The 20881-nt window shown below is 40.1% G+C and overlaps 1 protein-coding gene across 6 annotated transcripts in view; it reads right to left on the bottom strand.

The window, feature by feature from the left end:
• Positions 1-20881, bottom strand: part of SLC4A1AP (solute carrier family 4 member 1 adaptor protein) — a 42175-nt gene that overhangs the window by 17061 nt on the left and 4233 nt on the right. For 4 of the 6 annotated variants that reach the window (XM_071576942.1, XM_071576976.1, XM_071576959.1 and 1 more), the window contains exons 5-13: positions 20425-20564; positions 20128-20288; positions 19523-19592; positions 15747-15936; positions 14852-14963; positions 14004-14250; positions 13168-13242; positions 12093-12160; positions 9848-9920 (exon numbers count right to left, since the gene is read on the bottom strand). In XM_071576942.1, coding sequence (XP_071433043.1) covers positions 9848-9920; positions 12093-12160; positions 13168-13242; positions 14004-14250; positions 14852-14963; positions 15747-15936; positions 19523-19592; positions 20128-20288; positions 20425-20564 — 1136 coding nt within the window. Of the gene's footprint in view, positions 1-8188; positions 8626-8664; positions 9146-9847; positions 9921-12092; positions 12161-13167; positions 13243-14003; positions 14251-14851; positions 14964-15746; positions 15937-19522; positions 19593-20127; positions 20289-20424; positions 20565-20881 lie in introns of those variants that run through there. The other 2 variants (XM_071576967.1, XM_071576951.1) reach the window with 2 other exon arrangements.

Below are 20881 nucleotides of genomic sequence, written 5' to 3'. Positions count from 1 at the left end.
ATATGGTTTACAGGTATTCTGCATCTCTCTCTGTATTGAGCCACTATGGATCAGCTCTACAGGACTGGAGATGAGTTATCATAAAATACTGCTGGACACAGGCCTTGCTTGGGCATAGCTGCAAATGACTTGGGCTTAGAGCCATAAGAAGAATGAAGCCAAACTATCTCCCAGCATAGAGGCAAAAATAATAAAGCTCCTTGATTGTGAAACAATCCTCTTGCTGGGGAAGGTGTTCCCGATTTCCTAGCTGTTCTGTCCCCAAACACACTATAGCTGGTGTGACCTAGCCTGAGAAAGGATGATTAGAGAGAAATGTATGGCCAGCACTCACAATCACGAAATCAATTTCTGATAGAGTAAAAATTGACATTAATCTATCTGTACCCATGGATCACCCAGCCAATTTTCTCCCTAATGGATATTAGAGGTTTTTTCATTCATGCTTTTCTCATTTTATAAGATGAAAGCAATCACACAGTCAGAGCTGTAACCTCTGACCATTATGCTGTACTCTAAGAAGAGCACATCTTCACATTTGTCTTTGGGGAACAACCAGGCCCTGTTCTGAGAGGATTTTAGTTACCCTGGTGGCAAAGCAGCCTACCAGGGTAATTTTTTTTTTGCAAAATAAAGTTGTATCTCCTGCCCATTTGCTCTCAGTGGCACATCCAGGTATATAGAAAGGTTTTCTGCAGTAATTTCAAACATAGTTTGAAATCTGACATTTCCTACACAAGAGAGATCCTGTCACCCTTCCCTCTCTGCCTCCCACCCCAAACACCAACCCCATCTCCAGAGGTAGGAGGCACTTGGTTGCACCTCTCAATCCTGGCTAACAGAGCTCTTCACAAAAGCCCTGTAATGAACTGCCAGTGTCTTTCAGAGAGATCAAGGTTTCACTCACTGAGTACAGCTGCATTTTTATGAAATTAGTCACAATTTGCTGCTGGGCAGCAAGAGGAAAATGCCATAGGAAAGTCAGAGCTTGGGAGTGGGTCAGGGTGTGATCTCAGTAGTTGATTCTGCTTGAGCCGGAGTCTAAACTGTTTAATACCTGTCTGTGTGTTGTGAGTAGCAGAGGAGAATGTGCAGAGCATCAGTGCTTCACATGTCTCTTTGTCTGACTGCTTCACAAGAGCAGATGACAGTTCTTGGGCAAATTGGCTAATTTGGAGAGAGAAAATGGTTTCATCTGTCTTGTGGTGAGACACCTGAGAAGCCAAGGGAGCTGTTTCAGGGGAAAGCACGGCTTTCCTACCTACAGCTGTGCTTTCAACAGTGAAAAATAAATCATCTTTCCACCACAGACTCCATTATAGCTGCCCTCACATGTAAGAGCAATTAGGATGTTACTGCCTTGCTGTCCCAGAGCAGCCTGAATTGCAGTTTCTTGAAGAGGTGTAATGGGAGTGGGGTGATTATTTGTGGTTGGGGAATAATTATATGAATGAGTAAGTTATGAGATTTCAGATCGATATTACTCTGGCTTTCTGCAAAGAAACGTCATCCTCCCCACCATGAGCTCTTGACTCTGCCATTTCCCACTCAAAATTTGTAAGAGTAAATCTCAGATCTTGTCTGAATCCTCTCTGATTAGAGAGAACAAGAAGGGAGAGATTTGGCACTGGCTGCCTAGTGTTGTGCTACTTCATACTGCCAGCTCATAACCCAGCAGCCTGCTCAGCTCTGCTCGAATGGCAAACACGACTCCTGCTCAGGACAACTGTCACTTGGGGAGCTAACCCCTTCATCAGACTCCTGGCAGAGGTAAGGGCACAGCCTACAGACTCAGACTGTGGATGGAGCTAGCCTAGATTTAGCCAAAAATATTGCCCACTTTATTCTGCACTGGATAGACTCCTCAAAGAGAAAGATGAGATGGATCCCAAAGAAAAGGAGACACCCAACCAAAAATAAAATTAGGTTCAAGTTCCACTGGGACTGGAGGCTCCACTCTAAACTTCAAAACACAAATTCAGATTCAGTTTCTGCTTGGGCGGATGGAAAACATTCGGGCTGGTTTCTGATTAAGTTCAATTCCCAGCGGAACCACTTACTCAACTCGGGAACAAGACAAAAGTATGAAAGGGATGTTTTGCCATATGGACAAGTGGAGTTGGGCTTAAGGATGAAGATGAATAAAGGAAGAGGCTCAGCACAACAATGTTCTGCCCCATGGGGAAGAATGAAACTTGAACTGGATTCAATATACAGGACAAGTAACAGCAGAACAGAGGAACAGCAGCAGCAGCAGCAAAACAGATCCAACCAAGTATGGTGTGAGAAAAGATAGAAGATCAAATTAAATGAGGAAAAGCTATTGTCAAGGAATGGCTTTAAAATGTGTCTCCTAGTCCCTGGCTTCTGCATGAGAAGAAAATTATTACTTGCAAACAGAAGAAAGTGTAAGGAACTACTGGATAAATCTTTCCCTTTCAGAACTGCCTTTTTGGAGCAAACTCTGCTCTGCTTGCATTACACATGCCAGCACTTAAAAACTTCCTTATGTATGAAGATTTCTGCAGTTCACATGAACATAAATTTTTGTCAGAGTCCATGTGTTGCATTTAAACCAAAGTACTGCATACACTGCCTATTAATGATACAATCAAGGCTTCAGCAAGGATAACTTTATACACGGGGGTATAAACATGATCCATACAAAAAAAGAGAAGCTCCTTTCCTTGAGTCTGGGGGAGGGCATGAGCGTTTCAGTGTGAATCCAGGCAACTTCATTGCTTGGGCCAGCACAGATGAGTTTTCATCTGCTGTTTCACAAGTCTAATCTCCATTAGACTTCTCTTGAGCAATCATGTGCAGGTGGATTCATATCATATCCTAATTTTAGCCGACATATTTCTAGGTGTTACAAGAAACTGGATTTGAAACAGGTAGTCAGCATAAACAGGTGAGCCACTCGAAATGCCCAAAGACTGCAGTTTCAGCAGGCTGCATCCAGCAAAAGAATAAACTTGAGTTTCAAGTGGTTTACTAGGTCAAAGCAGAGGAACAAAGTAATATATTCATGGTTGAAAGTGTGCATACACCTGCATATACATCCACACAGCTGCACAATCAACAGAGGACTTCCACGATTTAAAAGCATAATTTAAGCAAATCAAGCTGATATATAGATCTTTCCTTTAACTTAAAGAACATTTTTCACATCTTACCTCACATTCACTTTGAAAATGAAACCGAGAGCTCCTAAGACAGCATTTCATTTTCAGAATGCGAAAAATAATCCTAGAAATGCTTTCTCCCATCATGTCTACAGTGATGCTGAGTGTGTATGCACAATTCTGTGCTCCAGAACAGCAGAATGTGATGCTATACAGGTATTAAAATATATATTCTTTAGGCATAGAACTGCAAAGCAAAATATCTTGCAACCAGCTGCCCAAATATTAGGTGCTCAAGGGCCTTAGGGCATTGATGCTTCATAAATTTAAGACTATTTATTAGGTGAATACAGAACTGGAAGTTTTGTAGCAGTGGAAAGTAAGTATGATAATGAGGTAAACACATGTTCCAAAGAAAATACGAATTAATCTTGCACTCTACGCAGGAAATAGCAGCTTTAAACAATCACTTTGTGAATGCTGAAGCAAGGCTTGTGAGCTGCTGCAGGATGGGCTGCTTGTTAATGACATCTCTCTGTGTCCTGTAGCTTTTTAGCACTCTAAACCCAGTTTGACAAGCAGGTAACCAAATCAGCGTTCTCCTCCTTTTGAATGACCTTATGAATGCTTCTTTCCTTTGCAAAAAGTAGAAAATTACATGTAGCTTCACTTTTCCTTAGGTAAGTAAGAGGAAACACTTTTCAGGGGACCATAACCACAGGTACAGCTGGGATTCCCTCGAGTTGGAGGATGCCTTAGATATGCCAAGGTCTGTGCATCATGAGCTCCATCTGGAGGTTGTTTGCTCTAATCTGTGGTTTTGGAAGAAATGTAGAGAAAATGCAGTAGTGCTGGATCAAAGTCACCAAGATCCAGGGTCATTTGGAAAAAAATGACCTTGCAAACCAGAAGAGCTGGCTGATGTGGAGGTGTCACACAGAGAATGGTGAGTGGTGGGATGAATTCCATTGGCCCATGGTAAGTGGGAGCTTACAGCTGTACCTGAGATACAGCTTTGCTCTTTCCTTATCCATTGGTCAATGCAGCAAACATGAGGCAAATTCCAAGATTTTCCTGTTAGACTGTTTATGATGGAAGCAGCTTCCCTCTCAAGTCTCCAGGAAGTGTATTTGAAAGTCTGACTTTACCCTTGCCCTCAAATATAAAGGGGGTGGTGGAAGAGACATCAGCCTAATCTATGGCTTCCACAAAGCACACACAGCAGTGGTAAGAGTAATTCCAGAGGTTCAGGGCTAGGCAGCATGCAGAAAAGTAGAGGTTTGATAATTTGGATGAGGTATTGCTGCATGAAACTCAGAAAGCAATGGTAAAGCAAATTTCTGAAGAGTTACACCTGGTGTCGAATCCCCGTGGTTTTGCTTAACTCCGTCCCAAAGCTGTCTGCATGCACAACTTCAACTGCAGTCTTGCCCTGTTAACTTCAGTACTATGAATTCAGACTAAAGTTTCATGCTTGTCTGAAGTCAGAAAGAGCCGAGATGTGACCAGACTTTCCACTCAGCTACTCTGACAGTAAAAGCTGTTGGGAGTGGGGTACACAGGACTCTGCAGCCTATCTCCATTCTAATGTTACAGACAAAAATCAGTGATGTATGGCTGAGCTAAAACCCACCAGTGACTGTTATTTCTGTTTTGCCAGAGGTCTCACACCGCTTACTGCAGTGAGAGGGTCAGACTGATGTGGAACTGTTGAGCAGAGCAAGAAATGCTCCATAAAAAAATAGAATGTTCTGTGCATAGAAAGGTCATGCTGAGCAGGGTGTCTTTGTTCGAGGACCTGTTGTGTGTTAATATGCTCATCATCTTCCTATCTGAATGGAAAAAAAATGCCAGGGGATTCTTAAGCCAAGGAATGGTTCTAGATATCCCAAGAGCACTTTTCTGACGCAGTGAACATCATTTTGGGGTCAGGGAGGTCAGAAAAAGTATTTGGGATGAGAAATGTTTGTAAGATTTGCCACACACCCTATAATCACACCCACAATTGTCAGTATTATTGCCAACTCTGCTTGCTGCGTGGCTGTGCACTTAACACTGCCACAAGAAGTAGGTGCCCCAGTTGCAGACTGCTGCACGGGTTGGGGAACCCTCTTTATTTGTCTCTGATTTTATGTGAAAGAGTGTAAGATCTATGTGGAAAAGAATCTCAAACACAGAGGCTGGAAGTGCGGTCTGTGCTGTAACGTCAGTCAGCAGCAGCGCTCTGTGCCTGTGATCAAAACCCCAGGTGCAGGACAGGGGTCCCTCTGGAGATGGAATGACATGCAGGAAGCTGGGTACACAGCCCAAATTACATTTTTGCCATGGAGTTAGTGCCAGATGCCCTGTGTGATAAAGAAGAAGTGGAAAGGAAAACAGAAGGAGAATGGAAGCTTAAGGGGATGTGGACTTTATTAAACAGCTTAGCGGCACAAAATTTCAGGGCTACGCTACTCTGACACCAGAGGCTACGATGGCTGCTCAGTTGTCATTCAGCTTCTCAAAGGAAAAATCATGTCTGCAACTAATCACTCAGAGTGCTAAATTGAGGTACAACCAGAGTTTTCACTTTCATAGATTCTTGATATTTTTTACCCATGAAACTAAGCAGTCTTCCCCAAGCCCTGGGTATATCAAGGGCTGCAAAAGGTATTTCCTCCATTTTTTCAACATTACTGAAAAAAGTTATATAGGCCCTCTTCCACAAAAGGATCATGACAGGGTGCACAGTTTGGTACTGAAGAAAAAGAAGCAATTCTTGACATGTACACAGACTATCAGGAGGTCTTTGACTTGCAATAAAAACTGAGTTACTGTTGACAGCAAGATATAAAAAGGCCTGCAGATCATACAGAAATAACATTATGGTGACAGCCTGTCACACAATGGACTATGAAAAGGTGAAGGTTTATTGCTGTGTAGTTCCTTTTCTGTGTAATATGGTAACCTCTACTTCCATGTCCACAGACTAGTTTATAGCTACTATTGGAGAAAAAAGATATATTTGACCAATGGCATATATACATGGCCAAAAATGAAAACACTCAAACGTGTCATGTGCTACACAGCCCCTGAGCATCAAGTGGGAATCTGCTTCTGGGATGGCAAAGTGATCATTAATGGGAGGACAATAACTTTAAAATACAATGGGTGTTGGTACCATGGTTTTATTGAATGCTACCCTGAAAATGACTGGAACCATCCAGTGGGGACCACCTTTGGGTGTTCACGTTACACAATGAAACAAAAGATGGACTGCCTAAAGAAAGCAGGTTTTACCATCATGTCCATATGGCAGCACAGGGGAGTGGCTGTGAAAAGAAACAGACAGGGAGCTCACAGTCTTAGCCAGGACCAAACTGCCCAGTCCTCCATCCCCAGAGATGTGCTTTTGGCACCAAGTCAATACCATTTGTATCATAAAGCAGCCTCTGATGAAAAGCTACTTTCGGATGGTAAAAATAAAGGTGTACTTAACCTCATAGGCTCTTTTTCCCAGTACTTCTCACGAGTGTAAGTGGCAAATTATTGTTTTCCCTGCTTGAAACCTGCTAGGCTTGCTGATGATGAATAGAAGTCTCTTGCAGTTGCTTGGTGCAACCAGAACTAGACAAAGCTCCGGGGAAGGGCTGCAGCTGTGAAACCTATGAGGTCTGGCATTTTGAATAGAGAGCCAACAGCCTTTCCTTGGATTACATAGATATGTTTCTTCCAGAAGCAGGCAGCTTTAGGCTGCCCAGCCTGGCATGCAGATGCAGATGCAAACCTGCTAAATATGGTGAAGATTACAGCGGAAAGAAGGTGCTGTTTTGCAGCATGAGCCTATTAAGTAAAACTCTGCAAAATGCCAAGCTGCCAAACTGTTCAGCATTGTCTGTGGGCTGAAAGTGGAGTGGGCTGCATTGCTCCAACACTATCATTGCAAGAAGCAAGGAATTGTGTGGTTATTCTTTCACCCCAGCTTCTGACATGACCTCCTGTGAGTTATCTGTAAGGACGCAGCCACTGTCCGGTGGAAGCACACCAAAGGTTGTGTGACCCTGGGCTGCAAGACTACCATTACTACAGCTTTCCTTGCCTCAGTATGATTGGGCCTGGAACTATACAAACCCTGAGACACTCTGCATGACCTCACCTTTACAACACAGGCTCTGGGACAACTGAGAGTCATCCATGGGATCCCCCCTGTCTAGGACTATACAGATGAGCTGATGAGGGATGACCAAGTTAATGAATTGGGGGTTTCAGGTCCTGAGTGTTGCTTAGAAGTTCAAGACTGGACGTGAAGTGCAACAAACAGAAAAGATTGATCTTTCTGTAAGAGCCCAGAGGGGCTGGGCAGGGACAGGCAGGTCCTGGCATTCCCTGGAGGACTTTGTAGTCCTGAGGCACAGCCAGCTTGGTTACACCCCCCTGCCAGGTTTAGCTCCACCCTGCCACTCCAAAGAGGTCTTGATCTGCAGCCTCTGAAAGTCACAGGACATGTACTCGCCCTTTCCTTTTGTTTAATTACTTCCATTCACATTGATATGAGGAGGTTGCCCTTGCTGAAGCAGGAGGGGACTGCCTGTACTGATGGATCCTGGGGTATGGGTAAAATATTAGCTCCTTCCAATAAACACCTGCAGCACCGTCACCTCTCTAAGGATGCCTGTTTGCTCTTTGAATCTGACTTTATTTGTGGCTCTAACAACTTTTGATGGCAATTCAAAACTGTATTAGTGATAAATTAAGAGCAGGCATACCTTAAACTGCATTAAGATGGAACTTTGCTCATGTTATGACACAAGAAGAACAGGCTTCATTATAAACTCTTCCAGGATATCCTTCCATAATTTCATCTATTAATCCCTGATTCAGATAAGCAGTGCCAGCCTCTTCTGTTCTCCAGCATTTCTGCACCGTTTTAATATTGTACACTCGCCATTCCCCACCCACTTACACTAAGTATTCCAGCAGCTGCACCAGGGAGAAGTGAAAACAATAGAAAAGGAAAATAAAAGAACTCTTGAGCTTTAGGTTGTGTTTACCATGACAGTACTTTCAAACAGCAGCCAGAGGAGTAAACCAGTAGTGTTTCTTATTTTAATTGCATAAACACAACAAGAATAATTTTTATCAAGCCTGTAGGTATACAGAGGAGTATTATTTTAATATTTTTGTATACTTTCATTTACAAAAGAAAAAATGATCCTACAGTTTCAAGCCAAATAAAAAAGACAAGGCTAAAAAGTGGAAGAGCCAGGAGAAGGTGTGGGCTTGTTCTTTAAAAAAGTATCTGAAAGACAGAGGACACACAGGGAGAGCAAAGAGCCAGAGCAGCTGCTGATGCCCTTGAATTTGAAACAGCATCTGAAAAACCAACTCTTATCCTTCACTTCACATGTAGTGAAAGAGTCCAAAACAGAGCAGTCCTTTAAATGCCAGACATACTCTGGCACACTTGAAGCTTAGTAGCCGTATTTTTCATTGAGATGAGTCTTGCCATCACCGCTTTGACCTATTGGACACAGAGTAAGAGGTGCATTATTCCTTTTCCCCTCTCACTAAGGGAAATGTTTATCCAAGTATGAAATAGTCTCTAGGTAGCACCAGGCACACAAGCACAAAGAGGATAAAAGTCAGACTGCATATTGCAATTCAATGTGTCTTTTGATTTATACTTGTAATTAATTTTAACCTTACGGATAGTGTTAAGATTGCATCATGTATCCCTGTTTTTGTGGTTGGTTTGTTGGGGTTTTTGGTGTTGTCATTACACCAGCTTAGAAGGCAAGTTTTACTAATAGTAGGCAGAGTCAGAAAATGGAGCTCCCTCTTACGGACACAACTCGCTTGGCTATCCCAGATCAGACCTCTGAGTTACTGAATCCAGTATTTTGTTCCAGTGGAATCATATGCCAGAAATGTGCAGTCTTTTCACTGAAGGATGAGTCACCAGATTATTTTTCTTCAGTGAAATTCATCCTCATTTTTCTCATTCCTTTTGGAGTCTGCCTTTACTAAAAGCCTGCAACAGCCTTAAAAAAAAATATAGTAATGAATCTACCAAGTGATGGCTCAGCTTTGAACTTACTATGAAAACCTCAATGTATGAAAATGAATTTTCTATTTTAGGGAAACTGAAAATTTGTTACACTGCTTAAGAATAATCTCACTTAGCTAAAAACATCCTGGAACTAAAGTTAAAAAATCATTCAACTTTAACACATGTTGGATGCATGCTTCCATTGTTCAGTGCCTTCACCGAAGTATTACCAAGACTTCCCTCCAAAAACCTGACCCAATGCTTGTATTCCAACGATTTTTAAAAAAAACTGCAAAGAAGATTTCTGGATTACACAGACTTTTATGAAAACTGAGACTAATAACATTGCTGAAGCATTTATCCCTAGTGAAGGTTTGAGCTTGTCTTTTAGCTGGATTATCATACCACCATGTCTGAATGGAGTTAGCACTCTCAGGTGTTACAACCTTGGAAAACAAACTTCAGGTGTATCTGTCCATTGAGATGAAGCTACTACAGATATCGTCTGTATTTCACTGCAAGACTTGCATGGCCATACAGCAAACATGGGGCATAACATGCCAGAAAGCATCAGGTTCTGAGTAAAGTATTCCTGAAATAGCTTTTTCTTGAATACTTACGAGGACACCCTGACTATGTATTAGGTAAATTCCTGAGTTATTAAGACTAAAACCAGTAAGGAAATGGTTAATACCTGCAGGAGGAATCCATATGCAGTAGTCTGGGTCATCATCTGGGTACTGTGAGGAAAAAAAGGGTTGTTGGACCTGCAAAAGAAGAAAAGACTTTTAAGGTGCTGCTCTCGTCCACCAAGGTGTCATAGCCATTAAATCCTCACTAATTCAGAGACAAATACTAAAAGGTTAAGGGGTATTTCCACAAGAGTCAGGGATAAAACAATAGCATAGAAGAAAGATCAAACCCTCAAACAGATCCAGTTTATTTTCAGTAGAGTCACAGACTAAGAAATGCTGATTAGAAGGGACCTCTGAAGGTCATCCAGCCCAGTTTCCCCCTCAAAAGAAGAACCTGTTCACTTCTGGGCAGTTTAATCTTGTCATCCTAAAGTTTGGCTGCACCATTTGACACACGATTTCTTTACGCAGGGAAAAGCTTTAAAGTAGGATTTTCAAGAAATGCTTTACTGATTTCAATGCACAATCCCACTGAAAACTTTGGGTTTATGGTGACTTTCAAACTAGAGTATGTAAAAGTTCATGTGTTATATAAGGATAACTTCAGTTTTCAAAAATAACACTCATTCTTTTCAGGTCTCACCGGTATCCTGAAATGTTTAAAGTAAACTAAAACAGGTCACTTCCAATGAAATTGTTGACACAGCACTATCTCTTTGGCCCTAGATTTTTAAGCTTTGCCACATCATCGTTTTATCAGCAACTACTGTTTTCAACAACTGCAAGTAGTATCAAAAAACCCAATGCAACTGTAGAATGCAAGACTTAAGAGCTCAATATATAGCCAAGTTACTCAGCATTGATTTGCGTTACTCTGTAGTATCATGACACAGTCTTAAATCATGCAGTTGAGGGAAGTTTTCATTCCCTCAAAAACTTTCCGCCCAAAATTAACCTCTGAAACTGTTATTTTGGAAGGCTAATGTTTTCCAAAACATTAGACTGCAGGGTTGAACAGTTTTTAAATAAGGCTTGTGAACAATCACTTGAAAATTGTTTTTCCAGTTTTACACGATTCAAAGTTACTGAAATATTAAAAGAAAAAAAGAAAAAGCTGACTTCTGGTTAGTATTTTCCATGCAAGATCTGTGCCTAAAGGCAGAGACAGCATGTGGAAAAAGTGATTTGTGATGGCAGAAAGAATACATCTAAGCCATCTGGCATCTGGAGAATGCTCAGTGTTAGAGCGAACTCTCTGCTGATGGGAGGTGCTGACTTGACTGTCTCAGCATGAAAAACTGCCTTGTCCTCCCATATTCATAGAAGTGGTATAACTTGGGCTTTAACAGTTATAAATATACTCTTGATTCCTTTAGCATCTTTAGCAAGGCCAGTAACAAAGGACAATTCTCAAGACTGTGCCTACCCAATCCTTGGGTCCTCTGCCAGGACTAACAAGGCAGGACTTAGCACACACAGTCTGCAGGGAGTTAAGTTTCTTTCACTAAGTGCCGCAGGGCTAAATTTACATGGTCACCACAAAGAAACTGTCATAATGGTTAGATCTCATGGCCCACCAAGTACAGTCATCTCCTCTGACTGCAGCCAGCAGAAGTGTGGGATGTACTCTAAAGGGAGGAACCTCACAAAAATCATTAGGCCAAGATCCTGGTGTCACAGAAGATCCTTCTCAGCTCTAGAAAGGCCCAAGTCCCAAAATATGCAAAGTTTGCATTTTACATTAACTTTACATTTTAATACAGATCTTACGCACAGAAGAAACATTATCTTCTACATCCACTCAAATTTAGTGATAATTTGACTGTGAAAGATGATAATCTTAGACTCATGTTTCCCCATATCTTACAGAGAAGGATGACGTTTGATACAGACTAGTTACAACTTTAGTAGAGCATGTTCTGAGTCAGCCAATACATTTCCCAGACTACCAAGGAATGTTTTGCAATGACACTCCAAAGCCCAGAGAACACCTATGTTCTACAACACTTGTGATACAGGAGAAGCAGCATTTAGTAACTGCCAAGTAAAAAGGTGAAAAAAATTAATTTGTGATTGAACAGAGAGCCTCTAGCATGCCTAAATGCTGTGCTTTACATTTTCATTGGAGACTCCAAAGTCTGTGTCCAGTGTCAGTGTATAGTTCTACATTTGGGTCTTAGTCAGCAGAAAAGCACTATCACTAAGTTATACTCCCTCAAATGGTTACTATTTCACTCAAAAAAGAGCCTACTACATGATTTCCTGAAAGTTTTAACCTGCAGGAGTCATGGTATCGTAACTGACCTTGCTTGAGCTGATTTTCTTAACTTTCTCAGATGTCTGTTCAGGTTCCTTATTTTCTGCCTTGGATACTGGAAAGAAAGCAGATTTGTTTTATGACATATCACAAATAACCACTTCTACCAGAAATAAATTTACAGGAAGTTCACATAAAGATTAATACATCCATAAGGAAATCCAAGACAGCTCACTGCAACGCAATTCATACTCAAGAATTATACTGCTGAACATCTTATTGTTTTTCATAGTGTTAATTTATGTTAAACACACTGTCAGTCACCTACCTGAGAGAAGTTTAATAAGGTCCTCTATTTGTGATTCTTTAACACACTTTAATTAATGTCAGATGTTTATTTTCTAAAAGACACTTGCTATCTGTAATCACTGCAGTGGTGATTTACAAGAGAAGAGGTAGGAAATGTGCAAGATCAATACGCCTTTTTTTTAAAAAAAAATCCCACCCACACATTAGAGTAACATGAGTGAGAAGAATTCCTTGGTTTTCTACCACTTAGCCTGTAAAATACTGAGACTTTTATGGTTTAATTCTATCGGTGAGACGATGACAACAACATTAAGAGACTGGAGTTATGAAAAAACAGAAAAGTCATACAAATTTCCTCCATGTTCAGTTCACCTAAGAGTCTTTATTTTGAAGATCTGATTTTTTTGGTGTACATGCAGAAGGGTCATCTAGGGCATTAACAGATCACCTAATGCTATGTAGTATTTGTCACTTTATATAAAAGAAAGATTTGTTCTTCGAGCTACTGCAAAGAATAAGGGAGGAAAAAGCATTACCTTATTCTCCTAAATTAAAAAAGTTTTTATTCCCATGCTATTGTTGAAAAACAGAGGATCTCAAAGCAGGTAATAACTATGAAAAGCAAGAACTGAAATACAGTGGAAATTACTTGTCTTCACCATACGCTTATCACTTCCCGAGCAAAACACAATCCTTCATTTCTCTTTCCTCTACATTAGGCTTTGTTTCCTTTGACCCACGTAAGTAGTAAACCCTTCAGTCAGTTTCTAAAGCCACGTTACTATACAATAGAAGCTAAATTGTACTGCTTACCTTGAGATTTCTCTTGAGAAGGTCCCATCTGAGACTGATTCCTTAGTACCTTTGGCTCAGGCAAAAAATCAACCCCTGTATAAGAAAAAAGAAAGAGCTAGGTGGGCACTCTGCAGTAACTCATGGGCAGAGCACTAACAATACCAAGACAATGTACAACAGGGAACTCTTAGCTCTCTTTGTTTTAGGAAGAATCTTTTTCTCAAAAATCCTCCAAATAATCTCATCCACCAAGTCCATTACAATACATTAAAGAAAAACCTGTGATAGTTAAAACACTTTTCAAGAGCAGCCTGTCCAGAATTAAGCCGATTAGCTTTCTGTTATCAAACATATCATTTACTGAGAAACATCATTACTAAGCTTTCAAAGGCAGCAAGCTGATATAGAAAAGGAGGGGTATACAAAGATACAAGAGAACACCTCTCCATGACCACTTAAAATTATTTTTCCTCCTTACAAAGGGATCTGAAGCTTTGCACAGACATTTGTTTTCTTATTGTCACTTTCACTGCCAACAATGCATTGTAGTTGTTTTCATACAGACAAGCAATCTAATGGAAATGGGGCTTATCAAAATAGGGCCTGTCTTGCATCCAAGAGATTTATTCTATTTCATCAAAATGCATGAAAGCAGAGTTTCATGCCAGCTGCTAAGCAGGTTTCAGCTGGAACCATGTGCAACTTAGCTACTGCCACACAGACTCTGGAGTCATGGCAAAAAAAACTATGGAAGAGACATGTGCTGGAGAACTTGTAACTCAAACATTAAGAGAAAAATTCAGCAGTAACAGACACAGTTTCTTTACTGGAAAAAATAAAAAACAATGGTTTACCATCCTGAAGGGATTCTAGATTCTTGTTATTGAAAGGAGAACCATCAGAAGCATTAGTTTCTTTTCCTGTTTCTTGCTCTGTTGTAATTTTCATTTCCACGTTTGAAGCTCTGCTGTTTACCGCATCTCCTTCCTGCTGCTCTTCCATTTCTTCCTCCTCCTCCTCCTCCTCCTCCTCCTCTTCTGGTCCATCATCTTTCATCTTTAATAAGCTTTCAGGGATGTCTGGACGCTTAACAGGCAACTTCTGCAAGACAAAGACCTGTGCATCAGTGCCAAGGTAAAGGTAGATGTCACAGATACTCATTGCAGGAGAAAGCACACAGATTATTGTCAGAGACAGCGGGTAAGGAAACACTCACAGGATGAAAAATAGTTAGATTTTAAGGAAAAGTTATTAGTAGAGATGGCATATGAAAACATTTGTTCAGTCCATACACAGGAGTGCAGTCTTTTCACAAGAGGGACACTGGAACCTGAACTAGTCTTGAATATGATCTTGACTGTAAGATCAAGAAAAACAAAAGGAAGTAAAGGACCAGCTGCTGAGGTGCAGCAGTGGTTCAGCCTGATGTTCTCAGATTGACTCTACTTGATCCACCACCTTTTGCCTGCAGCTGGAGACTGACTGGAGACTGGCTGGACAAGGACACAGAATGGCAACTGCTGGCAGCAAACAATATCCAACAACCACTGCTTGCTGCCCATGCATGTTCCACTGCCCCAGGCTGCACTTCCATGCTGTTTCCATGAATGTGAGAAAACATGGTTGCCACCTAGTCTTCCGTAGCCAGAGAAGGTGCCTGAGAAACAGCCACTAACTCGCTGCATTTGTAAGTACAACTTACCCCAAGGCTTCCAGTTTTCAGTTTGAATTTGCTTCCCCCTTTCATTGCACCAAAGAGAGGCAGGTTCATCTTTTTAGGCTTGTTCTCTGGGTTCAGACTGTAACTCCCACCCCTAATAAAAATTAGATACAAAAGAAAAGAGTGTACAAATTATCAAACATGTCTTCTATATAAAAATGCAAAAAAAAATCTGCAAATTAGAAGTGGATATATAAAAATCCTTTTATTTCTCTCCCACTTGTAGCATCCAAGAAGGAAGCACCTCCATCCTTCATACATGCTGTAAAATTCAGACACTTGTAACAGGAAGAAAAAATATACACAAACAAGAAAATAAAAAAATCTATATCACACACTCCCTCAAGTTCAACTGCATACGTACTTAAACATGTATATATAAAAACACGCTTGGAGGCCAAACCTCAATTTAAGTGAATTAATTAATCAAATCTCTAATCCAGCTGCCACTAGTAAATGATGAACCCAGCACACACCCTATTGCAGTAACTCTGTTGAGCAGTAGTTGAACAGCCACTACATTTGACTGTCAGATTTCAGAGAGTGAAAGTGGGTTTCATGTTGTACATAGTATCTGTAAAATTCTGCAGTTCCTTTTGGATGCAGGTTAGGAAAAATTTAAAGAAGCTGACATTATGCTTCCAATCCCTTGCCCGCCTCATCCTGCCAGCTTGGGCTCATCTTACTCCCGTTTTGTGCATCTGCCTCAACCACAGATGCTGCAACAGCCCAAAGGCGCAGTGGCTCTTTAAAGAGATGAGACAGGTAGTTTGGAAGCCTGTCCTGTTTTTGTGTTCAGAAAGCTGTGTATTTACTGGGCTTGCACAATTGCCTATGGGTTTTAACCCGTACTTGTTTTATGTTTTAGCCAACTTACTGGGGCTTCAGCTCAGGCAGTTCTGCAGGCTTGACAAGCTTTATTAACCCTTTCAGTCTCTGCTGCTCTTTCTTCAGTTCAAATGACCGCAAATGAAGCTTCTTTCGTGCCACACTGTCTAAGGTGCATCCCGATTTTATTTCGGTCATGAATTCATCCAAGGAATCTTGAGCTGCTGTCTGGGACTGGACTAGGCAAGACAAAGAGAAGATAAATATTGTTATGATTGGGAGATGAGAACTGTACCCATCAGGTGCAGGCCTTAGAGAATAAGGTCCATAGGAAAAACTATCCTCTCTGTGAGTTTCCTTGAAACAATGGAGATTGTTAGCCCTGGAAAGATGAAAGCATTTCTCCTAACAAAAGCCTGAAAGTAAACTTTAATCCACTTAAGTAACTAAGCCTCTCCTCAAACTGGATGTATCCCTGTAAGTGTCTCTGTTCTAGGTTGTTCATCTCACTCCAAGATCTGCTCTCCCTAAAAAAGTGGCTTAGGCTTCTTTTTGTAGTCACAGACTAAAATAATCCCAGCTACAAGGAAACCTACACTATTGCATGGGGAATCCCACTTTGGCTTTTCCATGTTGATGTAGTTACATTTGGAAAGCTCAAAATTAATCAACATATGATGCTGCCTCCTACCTCTGAAAGAGTGCATGCAAAACCAATTTCATACATGAGGCCAATCACAAAATTTACCTTTGCTTTGACTGAATTTTCTAACAAGAAAACACTGCCCTGTACTTGAGGAACAGTCATGACTCTCTTCCTACTCCACCTAACTTCAACTATTAAAAATTCTATGCACATTTGACTAATTAAAATAAAACACAGGAGGTAAAACTAACTCTCTAAATGACTAATAAAAATAAATACAGAATTCTAACACATGGATTTCAAATAACGAATCAAAAGACCGAGAAAAACTTCTTTCTTGGGCTTGAACAATGCTTTGTAAGTTTTTCTGTGGTGTTCAAAAATAACCTGGAGGCAAACAAAAAAAAATGTTCTTGCCAGGATCTTAACAAGTCTTTTGACAGATAATATTAAAAGGCAGAAGACTATCTGAAAAGTGGCAAACCAGTATGCATTTGCATTGCATTATGTGATTATTGAGTTACTTTCAGTTCATCTTGAGCTAATTATGTAGCACTTGAAATTTTAAATGCATACAAATATGACAGTCTAAGTTATTCTAAAGAGTACATATTTGAGCAGTTTTACATGATTTAAATATTTAGAGGAAAGTCTAATAAGACTCATGCTTACAAATGGACTCCACTGAAAAAGGTATTTCTGACATAAAACAAGACAGAGTTTAGCATTTGAAAATACATGACAGCCTTAACAGTAACCATTCAAAGACAGACAATTAAGAGGCTTCAAAAGATAACAAACAGTTGTAGCACCACCTATCTCCACACAAGCATAAATGATGACAAAACATATCCTAAAAGACATTCTGATAGAAGTACTCTTCTTTTTCCTCGTAACTATGTATTTGAACCAAGACAAAAAAACAACACTGAAATGGTATTAGCAATCAGTCTGAACCTCCTAGCAGGCAGGAGCTGAGCAGAATGATAACTTGATTTAAACATCAAATTACAAAGATACAGTTTAATGACTAGTCATATAATCCAGAACAATTAAAGCTCCACAATTAAATCCACAGCTCGCTTCTTTAGCTGCAGAACAGTGTAAGTGCTTCAGTCAGTGAGTGATCTTCGGTGAGCCAGATCATCCCCTCTTGTAAACTGGATTCTCTGCTGGATTCCACCAACAGTACAGGGTTACAGTTAGTATTTGCTATCTGTTGCAGCATTTTTTCTACACTATTGAAGTAAAATTTAACATTACTAGGAGGTGAATCAATCATGTCTATAATACTATATATCCCAGTGAAAAAGAGCAATAGGGCTATTTACTGCATCATCAACTTATTGATCGTTTTCTTCTGAACAGGCAACCAGAGATGAGACTGAAGAGCTCTATGTATTTGATCTGCATCAGTGAATGAGAGACACCAAGTTAGTCCATCAGTAATGAGTTCCAAAGAACCCCAGGGAACAATTTGTGAACTTCTACTGAGATTTTTATAGACAACTACTTAATTTCTCCAAATGCTAGGTAAGAGGTGTTGCAATTTAGCCTGTCATTCACTCAGTGGTCTCTCCCCACTCTTGCCTTTAGGCTACAAATAATCATTTAGAGTAAACAGAAGTGCTGTACGGTTTCAGAACTGTATGTAATGCAGCAGCTTTGCTGGACAGCTCATGACATTGGTAAGAATCATCTGTGATCAAAAACACTGCTCCTGGCTTAATTAACATCTGTGATTAACCTAAAGCATTCAATAAGTAAGAGAAGACCTGAGGATCTAGAAAACACCCAAACAAACCAACTGATGATGCAATATTTGCTGTTTTATCCTGGCCTAGTTCTAGGAAATTCCCATCCTATACTGAACTATTCTGTACTGCAGTAAGTGCCAAGACTGCAATTTTTTTCAAGGCTCTATACTAGCTGTGCAACCACTTGCAACTTACAAAAACATAGTAACACAAATTGTATGGTGTTAGTACAAGTGTAAAAATGAATCAACTCTTCCTTTTTCCAGCCTCTACAACACCATGAATTAACAGTCTGTTGAGAAACAGTATCAGCAGAAACAAAGGCATCAGAACATATGAAAGCTTGGAATTACATGTCTCAGACAACATAAGCATTAGCTTCTCTTGATAGTCAATCACTAACTACTTACCAAAACAGTTATGCTGAAAACAATTCCTTCAAACACACTGAACATCAGTTAGAATGCTCAGTGGAATGGTACTGCATTTTGAACAGAGATCTACTATAACCAATCACCAACAAAAATGTTGATACAAATGAGTTTTGGTGTGGAGTTGAATTACCAGAAAGAAACACAGCCATATAATGAACACAGGACGGCCCAACTGTCACACTGCTGTTAGGCTGCTTGGAGAGAAACTGTTCTGACAAACTAATGCTGCAGCCTTTATTAGTGCCAACTCTGTTAAGAAGGTTTTTGTATAAAGAAACAGCCTAAACACATTTCCTTCCTGCCTTCCTCTTATCCCACAAGACATCATTGGTTAACAGAAAGCAAAATGCAGTTATTTGTATAGTATGCTTTTAAATCTAACTCCCTAAGAGACACAATTACTAGTCTGAAAAGGCTCTGCCTTTGTACACAAAAGCATAATCCTAGAACCTGAATGACACCTTTATTAGCTAGAAAGTTCACTGAAAATACAAGCTAAGTGTCAATTACTTTGACTCTATATTTCTCTTTACCCACGTTTCCTTTTTAAGGTGCATCTACAATGAGAGAAGTGAAATAAAAGATACTACCTTTTTGGTCAGTTTTTAACTCTTCCCTTATAAATAGTTTTGAAGGGAGTGGAAAAGACAGTGTTCCTCAAATTGGGTCAGTTTCACCAGTATGGGAGATAAACAGTAATAATACTCATCCTCCTAAATTCCATGAGCTTGTACTCTTGCCACCTTACTTTAACTTAGATGCTGCTTGCTTTGGAAAAAGCTTTCATTAGCAGGTGCCTATACACACAGAGTACATAAACTATTGGATGAAGAACATAAGTAGTCTCTTCAGGTAACTCAGTGACCTGCAAACTTCCAATCCCTTTGTGAGAAGTGGACATTAAAAAAAGAAAGCACTGAAGCGAGAAATACGTAAAATATTTTTAATCTCTTTATTTATCTATGATCAAATAAACTTCACGCCTTACCTTTCCCTGAAGCCTTCAGCTTCTCTGTTATCTCAGAAAGCTCATTTTCAGCTTCCTTTAGCTTTGTGACCTAAGAGAGAGCAACGTGCTTAGAGACTGTTCTATCATCTTAAAATCCCCTTTTAAGTGATACTCAAATATCCTACTAAATTACTTTAATTTTTCTACTTCTGATTTTTGACCAGACGTCCTGGGCTGAAAAACACAGTCTAGATTGCTCATAAAAATGTATCCATCCTTTGACATACTGTTTAAACAATTTTCTTTTTGAAATACAAAAATATGTATAATTCTTCTGCATATACCACCACTGTGACACTTCAACCCACCCTATCCCTCACACCCTATTGTCTGTGTAGCATTTTTAGTTGTCATATGCCTGTCAGTCCAGAATGCTTATTCTCTGAAGCAGAATAAGATTCTTCCTTGGGATGTGTCCTGCACACTTGAGAGCTTGTAATTATTTTCTGATGCTTTAAAACTATTTCAAATGTATTTTGTTCTGACATTTCATTCACTCACAGTCGTGATTCATTAAGATTCCTTCTTAGTCGTAATACAGCCATGGGAGCATAACCCTGAAATGTCATAATAATTCTTCTTACCAGGGAGTCGTAAGTCTCTGGTTTTTCTTCTATTTTACCAGCTTTTCTCATTCTGTTCAGTCGTTTCTTTTCCACAGCACCAGTTCGATCAAGGAAGGTGTCATCATCACTGTCATAAAAATCCTCATCTTCCCAGTTCTTTGATTTCCTTTTTCGGGATACTGGGAAAAGTAAGGGAGAAGGCAAGAAATAGAATGATTTGCATTCCAATCAGCAATAAATCAAATTCAAGATAGCAATCTCAAATCCCTAATTTAGGGTTTTTGGAATGATCACAGCATTTGACTAGTTATTCACCTGCTTCTTGCCTCAGTACTCCCCGAGCATCGAGTAGCCTGCAAGCTTCCAGTGCACACTGTATCATTGCTTCCTTCTTCTTTCCTGAATGAAGAACCTCTGCCACCAGCTGCTTCCCTGATGCATCATCCACAGGCAACCTGTTCAGTTTGAAGGATCAGAGAACAGCTCAGACACAAACAGCTTTTCAGGAATGTTACTCATCTTTTATTTTCACGCTGGCATTTTTGTTCTCATTTCATTCTAATATTTTTCTGTGGATTAAATATTCCTACTTTTCCCTTCATACAGAACCAATCAAAACACAAGAATGGATTTCCTGAGATTTGCATCTCACTAGTCCAAACAATACACTATTCCAAACAGTAACTTTATTTATTCCATTGGAAATACAAGAAGTTAAAAGGTTAAGTGTCAATCCCTGGATCATTTTAAACACCAGTATCTTGCATCCATG

This window comes from Pithys albifrons, chromosome 2, assembly GCF_047495875.1.
Source record: "Pithys albifrons albifrons isolate INPA30051 chromosome 2, PitAlb_v1, whole genome shotgun sequence".
Classification (NCBI taxonomy): domain Eukaryota; kingdom Metazoa; phylum Chordata; class Aves; order Passeriformes; family Thamnophilidae; genus Pithys; species Pithys albifrons.
Note: the sequence above shows the minus strand (reverse complement) of the source record. Positions and strands in the feature narration are given on the sequence as shown.